Source organism: Neoarius graeffei, chromosome 20 (assembly GCF_027579695.1).
Source record: "Neoarius graeffei isolate fNeoGra1 chromosome 20, fNeoGra1.pri, whole genome shotgun sequence".
NCBI classification, from domain to species: domain Eukaryota; kingdom Metazoa; phylum Chordata; class Actinopteri; order Siluriformes; family Ariidae; genus Neoarius; species Neoarius graeffei.
The window spans coordinates 17,735,237-17,757,091 of record NC_083588.1 but is presented as its reverse complement, the minus strand read 5'-3'; the positions used below and the strand labels follow the sequence as shown (position 1 = coordinate 17,757,091).

Here is a 21,855-nt window from a genome sequence, read left to right as displayed (position 1 = left end):
TGGGTCTGCACGATGATCCAGAAGCCTTCCTCGTGCTCTTCGAGCAAGCAGCAGAGGCGTGGGGTTGGCTGGTCGACCAGTGCGCGGCGCACCTCCTCCCCCTGCTGACGGGTGAGGCGCAGCTGGCCGCGCTGCAGTGCCCCGCCGACAGCCGGCTCGTGTACGCGGACCTCCGACGAGCCATCCTCCAGCATGTCGACCGCTCCCCAGGGCAACAACGGCAGCGCTTCTGCTTGCTGCGCTTGGAGGAGGTCGGCTGACCATTCGCGTTCGGGCAACAACTCCGGGACCTCTGCCAGCGGTGGCTGAGGGCAGAAGACCGTGATGCCGAAGGAGTGATTGACCTGGTGACACTGGAGCAATTCGTCCCGCAACTTCCGTAAGGAACGGCGGAGTGGGTCCAGTGTCATCGCCCGGCGTCGCTGGACCAAGTTATCAAGCTGGCAGAGGACCACATGGCGGCAGTTCCGGCGGCAGGAAGGCGTGTCTCCTCTCTCTCCCTCTCCCTCTGCTTCTCGTCCTCGTCCCATTCCCCCACCGCGGAGGCGGGGGCCGGCTCCCCCCCAGCCGGCCCAGCGCACCCGTGGTGTCCTCCTGTTTTCCCCTTCCTTGTCTGTGTCTCCTCCCCCCCAGGTGGGTGAGTGTCCGTAACACCGGTGCAGATGGAGAGCCTGAGCCGGTGTGCTGGCGCTGCGGGGAGCCGGGACATCTCCAACATCAATGCTCCGCGATGGAGGTGGGCGCGGTGTTCCGGGTCCCCGACGCGCCAGAAACCGCCCTCGATCGGACCAGAGCGTATTGTATACCAGTAAGTGTCCAAGGGGATAAGTACCAGGCTTTGGTGGATTCCGGCTGTAACCAGACCTCAATCCACCAAAGCCTGGTGCAAGGTGAAGCATTGGAGAGAGCACAAGTGGTGAAGGTGTTGTGTGTGCACAGGGATGTTCACAACTACCCTTTGGTGTCTGCTCACATTCTATTTTGAGGGGAAAAGCATAATGTAAAGGTGGCGGTTAACCCTCGTCTCACCCACTCGCTGATTTTGGGGACTGGTTGGCCGGGTTTTAAGGAGTTAATGACGCACATAGTAAGGAGTGGGTCCTGCAGTAATCTATCTGGGGAAAGCCCTGGAGTAGCATTGGTGGGAGAAGCTGTCACAGAGCCGTCTACGTCAGCACCGCGTCAGGAGCGCCCCGCCCCTCCTCCCTCTCTCGGGAATTCCCTTGAGGATTTCCTGTTAGAGCAGTTGCGAGACGGGACTCTGCGGCATGCATTTGACCAAGTGAGAGTAATCGATGGTCAAATTCTCCAGCCAATTGCGACGCTGGCCTTCCCCTACTTTGCTATTATTAAGGATAGGTTATACCGAGTGATGCAGGACACTCAAACTGGAGAAAAGATAACACCGTTATTAATTCCAAAGGGCCACCGGGAACTCATATTCCAGGCGGAAGCTGTCAATGCGGGAAGGCAGGTACAGCACGATAGAGTGCCTAGCCATCAAGTGGGCGGTCCTCGCCCTCCGGTACTACCTACTGGGACGCTCTTTCACCCTCTGTTCGGACCACGCCCCCCTCCAGTGGCTCCACCGGAGTCAGGGAAGGTGAGTGGTCGTGTCACTACACCTGTTGTCAATTAACGTGTGTTTGTGTGTCTCCTCCAGTGACCGCGCCCTATAAAAGGAGAGTGAGAAGGGGAGGTCGGCGTCGAGGGCTCGATAATGGCCCGTGTGTGTGGGAGAGAGAGTTTGAGTTGTGTGCTGAGAAGCAGCAATAAACAAAATAATTAAGAATGCAAATAACCGCCTGTTGTGCTTCTGTGCTCCACCCACATCAGGGTCTCTCTATAGTGAATTTCCAGCGTTGGCAAAAGCATTGGCGGATGATTATTGAAGACTGTCTGTCATTTCGATGACTCAGAATTAAAGAATCCATTGTTGTGTTTCCGTATTGCAGAGGAATTCTCCGCCAGAAAAGCAGTACAGAATTGATAAAGCCAGGATTTAAGGATTCCTGCAGACTCGTGATTAGTATCCACAGTGAGACGTTTCCAGATTTTAAAACCTTTCCAGTGCAGCCAAAAAAAAGTTGTCTGAGTGAAACAGAGATATAAAACTTAATGACCATCAGTCATTAAAATGGCTAATTAAAATAATTGGGTAATTATAACAGCTGGATTATTTTAATTATAGATCAGCGAGTGAGCAATTTATTATTACATTTATTGCAGTACCAGTCAAATGGTTGGACACACCTCCTCATTCATAGGCTTGTTTGTATATTTTGACTATTTTCTACATTATAGAACAATACTGAAGACATCAAAATTATGAAATAACATATGGAGCATACAGTGGGGCTTGAAAGTTTGTGAACCCTTTAGAATTTTCTATATTTCTGCATAAATATGACCTAAAACATCATCAGATTTTCACACAAGTCCTAAAAGTAGATAAAGAGAACCCAGTTAAACAAATGAAACAAAAATATTATACTTGGTCATTTATGTATTGAGGAAAATGATCCAATATTACATATCTGGGAGTGGCAAAAGTATGTGAACCTTTGCTTTCAATATCTGGTGTGATCCCCTTGTGCAGCAATAACTGCAACTAAACGTTTGCGGTAACTGTTGATCAGTCCTGCACACCGGCTTGGAGGAATTTTAGCCCGTTCCTCTGTACAGAACAGCTTCAACTCTGGGATGTTGGTGGGTTTCCTCACATGAACTGCTCGCTTCAGGTCCTTCCACAACATTTCAACATTTTATTTTTAGAAATTAAAAACCCATTTTATCCCTTGTCTCAAGAATCCCTGATAGATAAATAAATAAATAAGAATGAAGTGAATATACATAAAAATCATATATAAGACCTAAAAGCAGATAAAGGACAGAGACATAAGATCACACATAGACCCTAAAAGCAAATCATGAACAACAGACATGGATCTTCACTATACCAAGTCACATAACATCACACCACTCATAGAGAGTCAAACGCCAGGGAGAAAAAGTGTGTTTTCAGGCGGGACTTGAAGATGGGCACTGAGGGGGCAAGCCTTACATGCAGTGGGAGTTCATTCCATAGTTTGGGGCCTATAAGTGCAAAAGCACAATCCCCCCTACTCTTTAGTCTAGAGGGTGGGACAGTTAGCAGTAGTTGGTCAGAGGACCTCAGTGATCTCAAGGGTGTATGATGATGAAGGAGGTCTGCTATGTAGGATGGGGCTAAATGTTTCAGAGACTTAAAAACAAACAACAGAATTTTAAAATGTATCCTGAAACGCACAGGGAGCCAATGGAGAGCCTTCAGAACAGGTGTGATGTGCTGACGCTTGCGTGTTCTGGTCAGGAACCGTGCCGCAGCGTTCTGAACTAGTTGACAAGCCTTGACAAGGAAGAGCAGCTAAGACCAGCATACAAAGCATTACAGTAATCAAGGCGGGACGTAATAAAAGCATGTATAGCAGTCTCCAGATTACTAGGAGATAGAAAAGGTTTGACCTTTGATAGGAGTCTTAAATGGAAGAAACTAGATTTGACAACAGTATTTATTTGTTTCTCCATTTTGAAGTCTGAGTCAAAAATTACACCTAGATTTCTTACTGAATCTTTGACAAAAAGACTCAGAGGGCCAAGGTCCAAGTTATTTTTGCAGGCCTTGCTGGGTTTGCAGAGTAAAACCTCAGTTTTGTTTTCATTTAAACTTAAAAAAATTCAAGGACATCCAGGCTTTAATGTCCTCAAGACACTCAATGAGCTTAGAAACTGACTGGGAGTTAGTGGGCTTCAGTGGCATATAAATCTGGGTATCGTCAGCATAACAATGAAAGGAGATGTTATATTTCTTTAAAATGGAACCTAATGGCAAAAGGTAGAGGGAGAAGAGGATAGGGCCAAGAATTGACCCCTGGGGGACCCCACAGGGGACCTCCATAGGGGAGGTTTGGTGTGAACTGGGACATTTCAGCGTCCCGACGGACCTTTGTCAGGACTAGGGACACGCAACTCAAAATCGGGACTGTCCCGGTCACGTTATTAATGACGCTTTGTACGCTATTGGCATTACCTTAGCGAGCTTCATGAGGTAGTCACCTGGAATGCTTTTCAATTAACACGTGCCTCGTCAAAAGTTAATTAGTGCAATTTCTTGCCTTCTTAATGCGTTTGAGATCAAACAGTAATTAATAAAAATGCAGTAAATAGTCCTATTCCATAAATCTGTCAAGAACCAATTAAGTAAGTAAAGAGAAATGACATCCATCATTACTTTGAGACATGGAGTGTCTTTTAATGAAAAAAAAAAAAGCGTTAAATTATAAGGCGTGTCCAAACGTTAAACCACAATAACAATGATCAAAAGACTTAGCCGCGTTTAGTGCGTATCGGTAACTCTTTTACAGATAAGGATAATAATTAACTAACTATGAAGGTGTAACTGCTGCTAAAGTGGATCTTGAGAGAGTTGATCTTATTTCTTGCGAAGAGCAACAGAACATAAACTCAGTGAGACGCAGCCTTGGCGTCTATACTGACAATGCAGACCATATGCCAGTAAGTGTTTATCTGTTTCAAAGTCCATATACCCCTCATAAACAGAGAAAAAGTCGCAGACAGCTTGGCGTCTCCTCACACACACAAAAAAGATGCCCTAAAAGCCTGAAATGGTGCTTAAAAGCAGCACATCTCCCAAAGCAGACGCAGGCTCTCGTCCCCTTTCTCTCGCCGGCGCGAGTTTCCCCGTGTGCGGCTGAAATGTGCTCCCTTAAGGAGGCGATTAGAAAAGGACATATGTCCCTAAATGTTCCGTGAACTTCTCTTTTACCCTTCTCTCCCTCTCCCATTCCGATTCGTCCAGAGGCTTTCATCTCTCAGGATGACAAGCTTAGCAGCAGAGTGCACTTCTGAGGACTAAAACAGGCCAAATAATCCACTGATGGGCACTATGAGTTTTTTTTTTTTCTCCCCCCTTCTCATAGGGTGAAAATAATAACTTTTAGAGGATGCTTTTTCCTGTTTAAATCCGAAGTCACTGTTTCAAGGACAGTGTGCCTCTCTGAAATGAACCCTATTCACTTTTTGTCATACTCTTTTGGCCACTCTTTCTCCTGGGATAACACCCTCCTTTATTAGCCTACATGAGAGAGGAAAGGGCTGTGAAGGCTGGACCCTAGAAAGCACATTTCAAATCAGAAGCGCCGTTGCATTTCCCCTTATTACTGGAAAAAAAGCCCTTTGAAGACTGGTTCGCTGTGGGTTTTTTTCCCCCCCCTTTCCTTTGTGTAAAAACCTCAATAGCTCTCCATGGACGCCGAGCACTAATTAGTCTCATGGTCCCTTATATTAAAAGCACAATTAATAAAGACGTCAGTTGTCCTCGTGATCGGTTCCGTGCTTAGCTGTACAGCAAGGACGAGAGACGATTTCGATCTACACGTGTGTCTCCTTCATCAAAGCCCTTCGGGGAGGATGTCAATATTTACTCAGGTGCATCTTTTGCTACAAACGACATACAAACACGCAGACAACATCCACATCGAGAGCTCCGTTTTGTCCTTGCCAGTGGGTGTCTCTTGTTCACTCACCCCTCACTCTGGCAGCCTGCTGGGCTTCGATTACTGCCCGCTCCTTCTCGCTTAGAAGCACGCTCAGACTGCTGGGACGCCAGTTGCAGAGCTTTGAACTGAAACCTCGACCCCTTGCACATCCTGCAGGGAGTCATGCATCAGAAGAACAAATGGCCAAATCAAAATTAACAAATGGAACCCCCTCACCACCTCCTCCTCCCGTCCACCACCTCAGATGAAAGGAAATATCTTTGCTTGGAATTTTTTTTTTTTCTTTTTCCCGCAGTTCTAACCTCAAACGCTCGAGGCCCGTGCTAATTTCACATCCAGCTCGGACCAGACAAAACTTAGGATTTTTTTTTTTTTAAAGAGACAAATTCAGTAGCACTTTATTTTACAGTGTAGTAACTATCTAGGCGGCACGGTGGTGTAGTGGTTAGCGCTGTTGCCTCACAGCAAGAAGGTCCGGGTTCGAGCCCCGTGGCCGGCGAGGGCCTTTCTGTGTGGAGTTTGCATGTTCTCCCCGTGTCCGCGTGGGTTTCCTCCGGGTGCTCCGGTTTCCCCCACAGTCCAAAGACATGCAGGTTAGGTTAACTGGTGACTCTAAATTGACCGTAGGTGTGAATGTGAAGATGTGTGAATGGTTGTCTGTGTCTATGTGTCAGCCCTGTGATGACCTGGCGACTTGTCCAGGGTGTACCCCGCCTTTCGCCCGTAGTCAGCTGGGATAGGCTCCAGCTTGCCTGCGACCCTGAGAATGAGATGAGTAACTATCTAGAAATAGATAAATGGGTAATAGATAACTACATACCGTAAATAAGCCTGGTACAATCTGTGCATGTTGGATGTTCGTGTATAGTAGAAATGTTGTTAAAACTGCTATGCAAAATCCAGCCCCATCTCCTCGTGGCGCATCCTGGATAACGCTCTTGTCTATGGACGGGGCGGCTAAAGGGGCTCTGGTGAAGGCAGGATAGGCCGAGCAAGCCCCTGCTGGATAAATATTGCTTGAGTTGCTCAAGCATAAGAAGAGTGATACAAAGTTTGTACATCATGAATAGGACTGCTGTGCGACCACTTGGTTCTTGCGAGTTGTGGTTTGATGTTAAGACTGGTGCGAGACAAGGGTCAAATTCTGTTCATCATGTTGATGGATGGGGCGGCACGGTGGTGTAGTGGTTAGCGCTGTTGCCTCACAGCAAGAAGGTCCGGGTTCGAGCCCCGTGGCCGGCGAGGGCCTTTCTGTGCGGAGTTTGCATGTTCTCCCCGTGTCCGCGTGGGTTTCCTCCGGGTGCTCCGGTTTCCCCCACAGTCCAAAGACATGCAGGTTAGCCTAATCCCGCCTGTAGTCAGCTGGGATAGGCTCCAGCTTGCCTGCGACCCTGGAGAACAGGATAAAGTGGCTAGAGATGATATGAGATGTTGATGGATCAGGTTTTTAAAACTGCCAATGAAAGGGAAATACAAAGGGATCATGAAATGAAAGACGAAATTTGCTTACGCTGATGACGTAGCAGTTATCAAGTCTGACCCACTGACCTTGACCAACTCTGTCCTAGTGTGGAACATGGATTAAAATTAAACTGTAGACAGCGACACTGGTGTTCCAGCAGCTTCCAGTTCAGGGCAGGCCTGTGTTTTGATGGTTCACGGGTTGGTCCTGACCATGTGAACCAAATTCATCTCCGCTTGAGGGTGACTGTTTCGGGTCTTCTTCCAAACCTTGGCAAAGTGGCTACGCCTCCCAATAAGTTGTACCTGTCAAACAAACCATTTTTCTGTTGCCACAGAGAAGCTACCAGCTGTAGTCAGTCATGATCATTAACAGGAAGTTAAAAAGCCTTGGCTTTGGTAGGTTAAAATATATTTTAGTTTTGTTCGATTCTTTTTTTTATTCTGTTAAAGTTATACGTTGTACAGTCATTCTTCCCCAGAAAAGAACAGTTAAAAAAAAAAAGTATTGAAAACCCAATATTGCCGTGAGTGTTTATAAACTTCTGACCTCAATTTTGTCTCTTGTCAGTTGATTTTCCTCAGAGAGAATAATGGAAGATTCAGAAGACCTTTTGGCCTGTTCTGGCTTATGATGAGATTAAAGATAATGAAGTTACAGAGGAGTGGCAGGATGAAGAGCAACATTCTGTCCCCTTGCCCCCCCCCCACACACACACACATGCAGACTCGGACATCACAAATTAATCGTTGGAAAAACTCTCGAGGAAGAAATTTCCAAACTAATCCGTTAACTCTAGGTTCCTTTATAGGGGAAATGAGTTTAAACTAATCAAGGTTTTAGAGACTAAATGAGAACAGCAGGACTCGTTTATAAGTATTCGTTCATACAGAGCAGTGGCGAACAGTTATAGTGGTGCTTGAAAGTTTGTGAACTCTTGAGAATTTTCTATATTTCTGCATAAATATGACCTAAAACATCATCAGATTTTCACACCAGTCCTAAAAGTAGATAAAGAGAATCCAGTTAAACAAATGAGACAAAAATATTATACCTGCTCATTTATTTATTGAGGAAAATGATTCAGGACCTTCCACAACTTCAGGTTCGCTTCAGGTCCTTCCACAACATTTCGATTGGATTAAGGTCAGGACCTTTGACTTGGCCATTCCAAAACATAAACTTTATTCTTCTTTATCCATTCTTTGGTAGAACGACTTGTGTGCTTAGGGTCGTTGTCTTGCTGCATGACCCACCTTCTCTTGAGATTCAGTTCATGGACAGATGTCCTGACATTTTCCTTTAGAATTCACTGGTATAATTCAGAATTCATTGTTCCAACAATGATGGCAAGCCGTCCTGGCCCAGATGTAGCAAAACAGACCCAAACCATGATACTACCACCACCATGTTTCAAAGATGGGATAAGGTTCTTATGCTGGAATGCAGTGTTTTTCCTTTCTCCAAACATAACGCTTCTCATTTACACCAAAAAGTTCTATTTTGCAAAGTTTAGCAAACTGCAGACGAGCAGCAATGTTCTTTTTGGAGAGCAGTGGCTTTCTCCTTGCAACCCTGCCATGCACACCATTGTTGTTCAGTGTTCTCCTGATGGTAGGCTCATGAACAGTAACATTAGCCAATGTGAGAGAGGCCTTCAGTTGCTTAGAAGTTACCCTGGGGTCCTTTGTGACCTCGCCGACTATTACATGCCTTGCTCTTGGAGTGATCTTTGTTGGTCGACCACTCCTGGGGAGGGTAACAATGGTCTTGAATTTCCTCCATTTGTACACAATCTGTCTGACTGTGGATTGGTGGAGTCCAAACTCTTTAGAGATGGTTTTGTAACCTTTTCCAGCCTGATGAGCATCAACAACGCTTTTTCTGAGGTCCTCAGAAATCTCCTTTGTTCGTGCCATGATACACTTCCACAAACATATGTTGTGAAGATCAGACTTTGATAGAACCCTGTTCTTTAAATAAAACAGGGTGCCCACTCACACCTGATTGTCATCCCATTGATTGAAAACACCTTATTCTAATTTCACCTTCAAATTAACTGCTAATCCTTGAGGTTCACATACTTTTGCCACTCACAGATATGTAATATTGGATCATTTTCCTCAATACATAAATAACCAAGTATAATATTTTGTCTCATTTGTTTAACTGGGTTCTCTTGATCTACTTTTAGGACGTGTGTGAAAATCTGATGATGTTTTAGGTCATATTTATGCAGAAATATAGAAAATTCTAAAGGGTTCACAAACTTTCAAGCACCACTGTACTAGTATTCAAAGCCACTCAAAGGTTACTTTATCTTATAGATTTTACATCGTAAGAATGGCGAGATTGAGGAGCTGAAGAATTTGCACCGGTCCAAGCAGAAAGAAGCCGAAGAAGCAGTGAGAGCACTGGAGAAAAAAGGTGAGAGGAGACCAGCACGTGCACAGTGGCTCTATCCACACACGTGTATATTACTCATTTCGTTTGTCAAGAAGTCATCATGAAAATAGCTGTGGAGGGTTCGACCCTCAGTCTGAAAAGTAAGAACGTGTGTGTGAAAGAGAGTAGACAGAGCGATGCCCTGCGGCCAGGTCTACTGTTTATTTTGTTTCTCTTGCTCTCTTTCTCCTCTTTCTGTCTACTACTTCTCTCCCCCACAGTTCAAAGCTTGCTGCGCGAGTCCCAGGTCATCCGCCAGAGCAAAGACAAGCAGATCGCAGAGTTGAAGAAAATGTCAGATCAAAGTGCTGACTGTCTGAAAAACGAATGGGAGAAGAAGGTACGGCTGAAATGCCTTTGATTTCCACTGAAGCCTGTGGAGAAGGTTTTTTTGGTTTTTTTTTTTTTTTGAACTTTGTGGCTTTATAGAACTCAAGGCCTTCTCTTGAAGGTTTAAGGCAGAAGAGAAGGCATCATCTGAGTTACTGTGGGTGAAAAAACATTGTTTTCCAGCTCCTCTTCTGTTACTTGATGTTTGTGTACAAGTTTAGGATCGAAGTCGTTTTTTCTTTAGGCTTCTTGCCGTTCTGTTCACTACTTAGCAGCAGAAATACAGCTTATCCAGACCAGCCGCAAATCGCGCAGCTTATCGTTTCTACATCTCAATTATTAACAAAATAATCGTATGTGTAATCGCCTGAGAAAACCTATCATGTATTGCCGTGGCCTTGGTTGATGATGTGTAGTGCGGCAGGTGGTAGGTTTGGCTCCTATGTGGTGCAGCAGAAAAGCATTCGCTCTATTGTCCAGATATTCTGATTTCAAAATCATACGATGCCACAGCCACCATGGCTGGGAACCAAAGGAGCAAAATTGGTGCCAAATCTCTAGCTGGGCGGGATGGTATTCTCTATCTTTCCTGTCAGTTACTGCACATAGCTCTTTCCTCCTAGTGTGTTCCACTGCCCTGCACAGGAGTTTGAAAATACTGGATGTAGTTGGCAGGCTTGACATGTCTTATGCCGCTTTTCCACTACAAACACGGCTGAGCCGTGCCGTGCCGAGTCGAGCTGAGTGGGGCTGTTGGAGTTGCATTTCGACTACAACCGCGCTGAACCGTGCTGGCTGGAAGTGGGTGGACACATTGGGTGGAGTTAGCGAAAGTGGGTGGACGTCACGTGATGTCGTTAAGCAGCGCAAACAGTGACATCAGTGACAGTGGCGGAACAAGTCAGAGCCGGGCCGGGGGCGGGGCAAATGACCGGGCCCTTTATTAAAGCTTATCATAACATCATTTTAGGCTACAAAATGTCCGCAACTGCGGTGTTTACCAATTTCAACACTACCGGGTGCAACTATGTTATTTAGTACATCAAGTCCTTCAAACGAACATGTAACTCAGAAACAAAAAACATTAGGATACTGTACATGGCTCATAATAAAACATCAATAGCCTATACTGCGCACATTATTTGAAGGGCATACGAATGAGCGCTCAGAGGTTGCAACGGTGACAGGAAGAGTCAGAAATAAAAGGAGGGCGGTGCAAACCTCACTGAATGCACTGTGTTTACCAATTTCAACACTACCAGGTGCAACGATGTTACTTTGTACATTAAGTCCTTCAAACGAACATGTAACTCAGAAACAAAAAAACATTAGGCGACATACTGTACATGGCTCATAATAAAACATCAATAGCCTACTGCGCGCATTATTTGAAGGGCATACGACGAGCCTTGCGCTCTGCGAACTCGTCCACGATGCTCTGTATGTCACTGATTCAGTGATCTTTTAAGCGGTAGTCTCACGACCCGAATAGTAAACAATAAACATGGAGGACATGGAGTCGTTAGTGTTGCTGGTCTTGGTGCTGTTGCTTTTTGTCACCGACAACGCGGACAGATACTGGCAAGAGCGTATAGATGAGGTGAGGCGCATAAGGCTTCAGAAATTCTCGTAATTCGTAATCCTTCTCCTTCCGGGTTTGCGGTGTTTACAGATCCCAGCGTGCTCGCGGGGCGTGTGTGGGCATGTGAGGACACTCCTCCTCACCAATCAGTGCACAGGGGAGTGTCTGCTCACACCCCCAGCCTCACTCGGCACGGCTTGGCTCGCTTCAGCCCCACTCCAAAACGGTGCGAGTTTTAGGGGCTAAGCAGGGCTGAAACGAGCTGAGTCGTGCTGGTTTTTGGTAGTCGAAACGCGAGCCGTGTCGGGCTGAAGCGAGCTGAAGTGAGCTGAAAAAGGGTAGTGGAAAAGGGCCATTAGAGGAAGCACTTGGTAGCTGTTGTCTGATGGGGAGAGCTGGATTGGTGGTAGGAAATTGGCAGGTGACTATATTAAATAAATAAATAGACAGACATATCAAATGAAAAGCTTCAATTGGCAAAAGTAAGGACTTTGCCCATCAGGCAACTACAAATATATATGTTATTTACCAGCTGGGAGGTCCGTATCGTGAAATACTGTGACCGAGGTCTTGAAAGTACTGAGCGAGGCCCTCTGGGCTGAGGTCAGTATTCAAGGCCGAGGTCACGGTGTTTCACCATACGGACCGACCTTAAGCTGGTAAATAATATATTTATTTTTTTCTTTACCAAATTCTAACAGAAAACGAGAGCGCCCGAAAGGGAAAACCGAGCCGAGCCGCCATTTTGAATCCTCATTCACGGCTGTAATGCAGATGGCTTCCTCCTCGGTATACAAGTGCACTTCCATGGCAGGAAAAAAAAAACAAATTTTGCCACCTATGTAGTCCCCTATTTATACAAAATTGAGTCATTCAGGATTCAGCCATGTTTTTGCTCGACGTTAGCAAATTACAGGTTTTAGCTTTCGCCTGAAATGTTTTCTTTTATTTCTTCTTCCTCAGGGTAGTAAAACTCGCTTTCGCTGTGAACACTGTCGTTATCGCTATCCATGCTGTAAAATTAATGCTATTCTCCTGAGAAATGCTGGCAAAAATTTATAAGATTTTTGATAATCTTATAAATAAATCTTATAAAAGAAAGATAAATGTTGACAAAAAAATGCTACTATATTTATTGTTGTTGTGAACGAGCGAGTCGCCAGACATCCGTAACCGGGGTCCGTACCGTAGGATACGGACCCGCTCGCAAGCCAATCAGAGCGCAGGATTTGGACCGCGAAAAAAAAAGTTATTTACCAGCTGGGAGGTCCGTATCGTGAAATACCGTGACCGAGGTCTTGAAAGTACTGAGCGAGGCCCTCTTGGCTGAGGTCAGTATTCAAGGCTGAGGTCACGGTATTTCACCACACGGACCGACCTTAAGCTGGTAAATAATATATGTATTTTTTTCTTTACCAAATTCTAACAGAAAACGAGAGCACCCGAAAGGGAAAACCGAGCCGAGGCGAGCCGCCATTTTGAATCCTCATTCACGGCTGTAATGCAAATTGCTTCCTCCTCGGTATACAAGTGCACTTCCATGGCAGGAAAAAAAAAAATTTTGCCACCTATGTAGTCCCCTATTTATACAAAATTGAGTCATTCAGGATTCAGCCATGTTTTTGCTCGGCGTTAGCAACAGTTAGAGGTTTTTAGCTTTCTCCTGAAATGTTTTATTATTTCTTCTTCCTCAGGGTAGTAAAACTCACTTTCGCTGTGAACACTGTCGTTATCGCTATCCATGCTGTAAAATTAATGCTATTCACCTGAGAAATGCTGGCAAAAATTTATAAGATTTTTGATAATCTTATAAATAAATCTTATAAAAAAAAAGATAAATGTTGACAAAAAATGCTACTATGTTGTTTGTTGTTGTGAACGAGCGAGTCGCCAGAGGTCCGTAACCGGGGTCCGTACCGTAGGATACGGACCCGCTCACCAGCCAATCAGAGCACAGGATTTGGACCGCGAAAAAAAAAAAGTTATTTACCAGCTGGGAGGTCCGGATCGTGAAATACTGTGACCAAGGTCTTTAAAGTACTGAGCGAGGCCCTCTGGGCCGAGGTCAGTATTCAAGGCCGAGGTCACGGTATTTCACCATATGGACCGACCTTAAGCTGGTAAATAATATATTTATTTTTTTCTTTACCAAATTCTAACAGAAAACGAGAGCGCCCGAAAGGGAAAACCGAGCCGAGCCGCCATTTTGGTATCCTCATTCACGGCTGTAATGCAAACGCCTTCCTCCTCGGTATACAAGTGCACTTCCATGGTAGGAAAAAAAAAACAAATTTTGCCACCTATGTAGTCCCCTATTTATACAAAATTGAGTCATTCAGGATTCAGCCATGTTTTTGCTCGGCGTTAGCAACAGTTAGAGGTTTTTAGCTTTCTCTTAATGTTTTCTTTTATTTCTTCTTCCTCAGGGTAGTAAAACTCGCTTTCGCGGTGAACACTGTCGTTATCGCTATCCATGCTGTAAAATTAATGCTATTCTCCTGAGAAATGCGAAAATAAATGTTGACAAAAATTGCTACGATGTTTGTTGTTGTTGTGAACAAGTGAGTCGCCAGAGGTCCGTAACCGAGGTCCGTATTGTAGGATACTGACCCGCTCACGAACCAATCAGAGCGCAGGATTTGATAGAAACCGGACCGTGAAAAAAATACGTTATTCCACGAAATCGAGTCGTACATGAGCTGATGGCGCTGAGTTGGCTATAAGCCATGTACGACGAGATTGAGTGGAATAACTGTTTTATTCCATCCACATTCACTGGATTTTGAGAAGCAGAGCACTTTTATTTCTATTTTTTGCAAATTCGATAACTAAAAGCTTCATACAAAACGTCCGACAAAATCATTTCCGCTTAGAATGTAAACAAACTGGAGAAATGACAGGAGCGATTTACGGTACAAAAAATGCGATGATAATAATTCTTGACAAATAAAAAAAAAGATACATTCTTACCATCAAATACTTTTATTCCATATTTTGTTGCTTTGGGGTTTTCTTGGTTTTTATTCCTTTATAAGTTGGGAAACCAACTTAAAGGTGCATTATCGCCACCTACTGGGCTGGAGTGTGGAACAGGAGATATTGGGGGGGGCGAAAAAACAAAACTATATTCTTTGAGCCATTTCTGTTTCTTTTAAATACCTGATAAGTTTTGGGGTTTTGTTTTCGAGTAGTTTTTATTTCGTCCTCGGTTGGTTCAGCAACACGCTCTGCCATTTTGTTTTTCTCTCCTCACGGAATCTGAGCTGATGGTTTAGTAGGAGAGTAGCTAATCAGAGCGCGCGATTGCTCATATCCAGTGAATGTGGATAGCCGATTTGATGTTAAAATTTGGTAATGAATAGTCAACAATTAAATTTTTTTTTTTTCTCATGACACTTGTGTTAACAGCAAACACTAGAAACTCGAGCAATAGTGGCAATGCTTGAATGTCTGTTTTACTTGGGCTATTTTTTAAAAATGTATTTATTTTTTATGTAGAGGCAGCCAGACAAATAGAATTTTCCTTTTTTTTTCCTTTGTTACTAGCAGATACTACTACCAGGCTTGTATGATACTGATTTGTACCTGCTCCTGATTTACCGTTGAACAATTTGTAATTAACTGTGAATGGCAGATGAGCTTTTCCACCATTTCACCAAAACTCAGTTGGTGGGTTTTTAGGTGATTGTGAGCCAAGTGGAGCATAATGTTGATAGATTCCACAAACACTCTCCTTTTAGCTTGATGGGTGGTAAGGGCACCCCGCAAGTCTAATCGTGTGAGGTTTGGAGAAGGGGTGGGACGTGTACAAATTGATAATTCCTGTCCATTTTTTTTTTTTAAATTGAGGAGAAAATGACTGGTCTTTTGCCAGATGTTTGAATGGTCTAGATTGCTAGAGAGTTCCTTTTCGAAACGTGTGAACACTGACAGGTCTGGGAATGTAATATATAAAAAAAAAAAATTAATCACTGGACATCGTGGCAGTGTTGTAGTCGAGTCACTAAACCTAGAGTCCGAATCCAGTCTCGAGTCCCCAGTGTTCAAATCCAAGTCATTACAGAAAATTTCGAGTCGAGTCCAAGAACAAGACTCCACCCGCACCATTTGACGGTGGCTGTTGCTGCCTTAATGTGAAAGCGTCTCTGGTGCTGTGTTGGACTAACGTTCCTGCTCGACTGCGCCATTTTAGGCCAAGTTTACATTAGACCATATCTGTCTCGTTTTCTTCGCGGATGCACTGTCCGTTTACATTGAAACGCCTGGAAACGCCGGGAAACGGGAATCCGCCAGGGTCCACGTATTCAATCTAGATCGTGTCTGGTCCGGTGCTGTGTAAACATTGAGAATACGCGGATACGCTGTGCTGAGCTCTAGCTGGCGTCGCCATTGGACAACGTCACTGTGACATCCACCTTCCTGATTCGCTGGCGTTGGTCATGTGACGCGACTGCTGAAAAACGGCGTGGATTTCCGCCTTGTATCACCTTTCATTAAAGAGTATAAAAGTATGAAAATACTGCAAATACTGATGCAAATACTGCCCATTGTGTAGTTATGATTGTCTTTAGGCTTGCCATCCTTCCACTTGCAAGTGGTAAGTGACGCGCATGCCCGACATGCACTGAGATCTCACACACAGCGGCTCAGTCCCAAATCACTGCTCGTGCGCTTCACTCGCGCACTCTGTGAGCTGCGCAGGGCCGGAGTGCGCACCCTCCAGAGGGCACTCGCTGTTCAGGGCGGAGTGATTTGGAGCGCAGGATGCCTGCGGAGCCGAGCGTATCCGTATATTGGCGTTGCTATGTGCACGCGAATCGTGTATTGGCGTTGCTGTGTGCACACTAATCGTTTTAAAAACGTTAATCTGATGATCCGCTGATACGGTCTAATGTAAACCCCACCTTAGTGAACAGGCTACAGATAAAAAGCTTGTTCATCGCTCAGCAAGCCCCGCCCACTATCAACAGGGCAAATAACATGAGCGAGGGTTAACACTAGCTAGTTCATCACTCAGCAAGCAACAGAGCAATGATCATAGCGTGTCACTTCCTTCTCTGGGTGGAGTCTTGCCAAATGACGATTGAAGTTCGAGGTTGTCCCCTGTCGTCTCCTTAATAGCTCTTCTATATATGGAACACACAGCAGTGCAGTGGACAATCCTGGGGCGTTCTCTCCAGGCATGTTGGCGCCATTAACGTTCGTTTGTTCCTGAGGTGAATATGCATTCTCTTGCACGAAATTAGTATAAAAATGTAGATAGAAATATCTTCTGCCAAATTATTATGGCATGTTCCAAAAAATAAAGAAAAAGTCTGAGTCCTCATCTCCAGTTTACAAGTCCGAGTCCTCAGTGCCGAAGTTCAAGTCAAGTCACGAGTCCTTCAAATTAGGGCACGAGTCGGACTCAAGCCTGGTGTTAGATCATGTAAGGATGATTCGTTTGTTATATTGCACAAGTTAGCCACTACTAAATGTTGCTATTCAGTACTGACGAGTTTCAAGAGCTACGATGCACTTGCAACCCTGCCAAGAAGGTTCACCATATTTAGAAGGGGTACCGAGTTATTGTCAGGTAATAATGATGAAATGTGGGACGTGAAACGTCGGCATGTTGTAGCAGTGTGCGGTTTATGGACTTGGTCTAACCAGGATGTTCATCTTCACTGCTAGCTGCACACACTCGTGGCTCAGATGGAGCAGGAGAAGTTTGAGCTGCAGAAGAAACACACAGACAGCATCCAGGAGCTGCTGGAGGACACCAACCAGCGGCTGGCCAAGATGGAGGCCGAGTATGGCAGCCAGGCACGAGCCACTGTGAGTGACTTTGCCCACAGAAGAAATTTTTCTGTTTTGATTCCCCCTCCCCCTGCATTTTGTCTCATAGCCGTCATTCATTTCTTTTCACCTTGTTATTGTCTCTCGTGTGTACAAAACACAACCGGAACAAAGAGCACATTGTGTTTTGGGGATAAACAGGGGTATCAGTGACCAGAGAAGAAAGGCAAGTCGACTTTGAGTTCTCCTTTAATGAGATTTTGCATGTTCTGGATTCGATGCCCATCGTGCAGGTAAGGCCGCGGTCTGTCAGCATGGTCGAATTTTAAGCAGCTTCAAAAAAGCACGCCGTGTCCTGCAGACCAAAGACTTCTCTTTTAATAATTAAACGTAGCAGCTTTCCAAGCATGAAAGAGTTCTCTGTCACTGGAAATTAGGTTCACATATTTTTGTTGGTTCAGGCTGCCCTTTTCAAACGCACACATGTACACACACATGCACACATGTCTCACCTGTCCTCGTGTTGTGGCGGTGTTGGTTTTGTCAGGCGAGCCGAGTGAGCGTGTGCCGTGGCCCGGTTTTATTTGATGTCTCGATGCAACAGGCTTTGAAAGACTTTGTTTGCTTTGCCTTCATTTGTCATTCCTCTGTCCGTGTTTCGGCACTGTCCTCAGTTTTTGGGGGGAAAGAAAGGCAACTCTTCAGTGCAACATATTTCATATACTGTCCACAAAGGTGACCGACCTATACAAAGAACTGGACCCGCAATCATTTATTTACCTGAATTGTTAGACGTTGATTCATATGATTCACTATATACACTACCGTTCAAAAGTTTGGGGTCACTTTGAAATGTCCTTATTTTTGAAAGAAAAGCACTGTTCTTTTCAATGAAGATCACTTTAAACTAATCAGAAATCCACTCTATACATTGCTAATGTGGTAAATGACTATTCTAGCTGCAAATGTCTGGTTTTTGGTGCAATATCTCCATAGGTGTATAGAGGCCCATTTCCAGCAACTCTCACTCCAGTGTTCTAATGGTACAATGTGTTTGCTCATTGCCTCAGAAGGCTAATGGATGATTAGAAAACCCTTGTACAATCATGTTAGCACAGCTGAAAACAGTTGAGCTCTTTAGAGAAGCTATAAAACTGACCTTCCTTTGAGCAGATTGAGTTTCTGGAGCATCACATTTGTGGGGTCGATTAAATGCTCAAAATGGCCAGAAAAACGTCTCGACTATATTTTCTATTCATTTTACAACTTATGGTGGTAAATAAAAGTGTGACTTTTCATGGAAAACACAAAATTGTCTGGGTGACCCCAAACTTTTGAACGGTAGTATATCACAGTACCAGTATGGAACACTTTTTTACATGAAAAAAAAAAACATACGACATTTAAATTCTTCGAGAATTGGATAGGACAGTGTAAAAGACTGAACAGAGAAGAATACACACACAAACATACTAGTGCATCTCAAACAATTAGAATATCATGAAAAAGTTGAATATTTTCCATCAGTAATTTAAGAAAGTGAAAATATAATATATTCTTGACTCATTACACATAAATTAAAATGTTTCATGCATTTTCTATTTTAATTTTGATAATTATGGCTTACAGTGCAAAAAAAAATCTCCAAATATAAGATTTGAGTTTGAGTAAAACAGAAAAATACCATGGATCTCTCGATCTAGTTCAGTACACACAACCACAATCATGGGCAAGACTGCTGACTTGACTGTTGTCCAGAAGATGATTATCGACACCCTCCACAAGGAAAGTAAGCCACAGAAGGTCATTGCTGAAAAGGCTGGCTGGAAAAGGTGCACAAGCAACAGGGATGACCGCAGCCTTGAGAGGATTGTCAAGAAAAGTCGATTTAAGAACTTGGGAGAGCTTCACAAGGAGTGGACTAAGGCTGGTGCCGGTACATCAAGAGCCACCACGCACATACATCTTCAGGAAAGGGGCTACAACTGTCGCATTCCTAATATCAAGCCGCTCCTGAACCAGAGACAACGTCGGAAGCGTCTTATCTGGGCTAAGGAGAGAAAGAACTGGATTGTTGCTCGGTGGTCCCAAGTCCTCTTTTCAGATGAAAGTAAATTTTTCATTTCATTTGGAAATCAAGGTCCTAGAGTTTGGAGGAAGAGTGGAGAGGCACAGAATCCAAGGTGTTTGACATCCAGTGTGAAGTTTCCGCAGTCTGTAATGATTTGGGGTGCCATGTCATCTGCTGGTGTTGGTCCACTGTGTTTTATCAAGTCCAAAGTCAACGCAGCCGTCTACCAGGAGATTTTAGAGCACTTCATGTTCCCATCTGCTGACGAGCTTTATGGAGATGCCGATTTCATTTTCCAGCAGGACTTTACACCTGCCCACAGTGCCAAAACTACTACCAGATGGTTTGCTGACCATGATATTACTGTGCTTGATTGGCCAGCCAACTCATCTGACCAGAATCCGATAGAGAACCTATGGGGTATTGTCAAGAGGAAGATGAGAAACACCCGACCCAAAAATACAGACAAGCTGAAGGGCGCTATCAAAGCAACCCTGGGCTTCAGTAACACCTCAGCAGTGCCACAGGCTGATCGCCTCCATGCCATGCCGCATCGACGCAGTAATTCAGTGGCTGTGATGTGATCAAGGAGAGCTGACTGATGGCTGGGAATTAGCAGGTTACCAAATTAGAGAGAACGTCAATAGAATATTCATTATTTGTTATGAATTGATTCAAAGTTGTTCTCTCGCATCCATTCAGTTGCGAGCCAGCTTTATTTGTTTTCGGGGAGGATTTAATGTTTTTATTTAATAGTTGCTAAATGAGTAGGTTCGGTATGTCTGGGCCTCCTTTGTTAACTACTCTCTATCCTCACACTTAGTCTGTTGCTGGATGTGTTACTCATTCCTCATCACCCAGCAACAACCGTTCCAAAATATGAATTCTTATGGGGAAGTTTTGTTGAAAACAGCTGCTTCTTCCTCTTTTTTATTTTTTTTTTATTTTCCGCCAAGTAAATTACTGGATCACAACTGTCTCATACAGCAGGGTGCAGAGGAGTCTCTAAATACACACGAATGCATGCTACAAAAATGGTTAAAAAATCCTCATACTTCTCCTGACGTTCTCATGAAAGCTGCTCTGGAATACATAAACATGTGTTCAGAAGCGAGAGCAAGACCTGGACAGAGAAAACTAAATTTGCTACGAAACAAAGAAAAGAAAAGACGAAAGACATGTAACCATATGGTTTCTGAGTGCTTTAATGACCAAACTGAACAAGTTATACACCACACTCATCTGTGTCTCTCCATTGGTGTGTGTGTGTGCAGCAGCACGCCGTCTGTTGTAGAGTGTTGGTGTTAATTGTGTGCATATTTGAGAGAAGGAATAAATATATGTGCCTCCCCCCTTCTTCCATCTGAACTGCTTGACTTTTCCTCATCTTTCATCTCTTCATTGACTGCTATATTTGTATGTTTTCTTCATGTTACATCATTATTACTCATTTTAGCATTCGCCAAGTTTTGCCAAGGGTATTTGACAGTCAAATGTTGGAAAGACAGCCTGCACAGTTCACGGAGATAAATGTGTATTAATTTCAGGCCTCCAGTCAGTTGGCGGGTTTTCTTTCTTTCTTTTTCTTTCTCTCGCGTTACCGAGGTCAGACTTCGAAGTTTCCAATAAATCACTAGCTACATGCGTCATGATTGAAACTTGTCGTTCTTTAGATCATGCCACGTTTCACGCCGGCAGCCGCTAACAAAGGCTCATTTTTCCATTTCTTCGAAGCCGTCCATGCCTGTGAAGCCACTCCTTTCAGTGCGGGCACCTTTCATCATCATGGGCCGCGTATCTTAAATCAATAGGCTGTCATCACGTACATCAACCTGCATTCCAGCTGCCATGTTAGGGACAGTGGCTTCCATTAAGGATGAGACCAGAAGAGCATATGTCTGTGTGTGTAAAAGCTTCATTCCTTGATGTCTGGTTTTGGTTGAGCCTCCACATGTGCCTTCCAGGTACCACCTCTTATAAACCATGTCAGCATAATGCCGATGATGAGAAAATATGCAATTGGTCACGTTTCTAATGCGGTTTGTTTATTTAAATAAAAAAAAAGCTGTGTCCAAACTGTCAGGACCTAATGGTAATGGCATAAACAGTACCATCAGTTTACAAGCAGGAAAAAAGCCACTCTACACATGTAGGCATGTCAGAATATCAGGTGAAAAATTCGATCCAAATTGCTTGAAACTGATTTCATTGAATTCAGACTTGAATACACTTTTGACAGAATAAAAATATGTTAATCCATTCTTGAGATATTACAAATCAATACTTAATTTTTCTAAAACTGTCGTATGAGGATCACATGGTCCAAAATGGGTCTCACTGACAAATGAGATCAATTTTTTTTTTCTTAATAACTTTTCTATTTTCAACAATTTCCATGTAAATATTGCAGGTACATAGATGGTTGTATACCGAATACAAAGTTTGAAAAATTGGTAAAAAGAAATTATGCAATTTAGTATTAATTATGCTAATTAGGTTTAAAAAAATGTAATCGGGTACACTCAATAAAAACGTGATAAGAATATTTCTTCTACCCTCTTTGTGCTCTTTCTAAAGCCTAGGTCACAACCGGACGTACGATTTTTTGGCCGTGCGATTTTTGGCGTTT

At 44.0% G+C, this 21,855-nt stretch overlaps 1 protein-coding gene across 14 annotated transcripts in view; it reads left to right on the top strand.

Moving 5' to 3' along the window:
* Positions 1–21,855, top strand: part of cep112 (centrosomal protein 112) — a 507,564-nt gene that overhangs the window by 213,854 nt on the left and 271,855 nt on the right. For all 14 annotated transcript variants that reach the window (XM_060901361.1, XM_060901366.1, XM_060901363.1 and 11 more), the window contains 3 exons: positions 9,348–9,447; positions 9,687–9,805; positions 17,051–17,194. In XM_060901361.1, the coding sequence (XP_060757344.1) occupies positions 9,348–9,447; positions 9,687–9,805; positions 17,051–17,194 (363 nt within the window). The remainder of the gene's footprint in view (positions 1–9,347; positions 9,448–9,686; positions 9,806–17,050; positions 17,195–21,855) is intronic.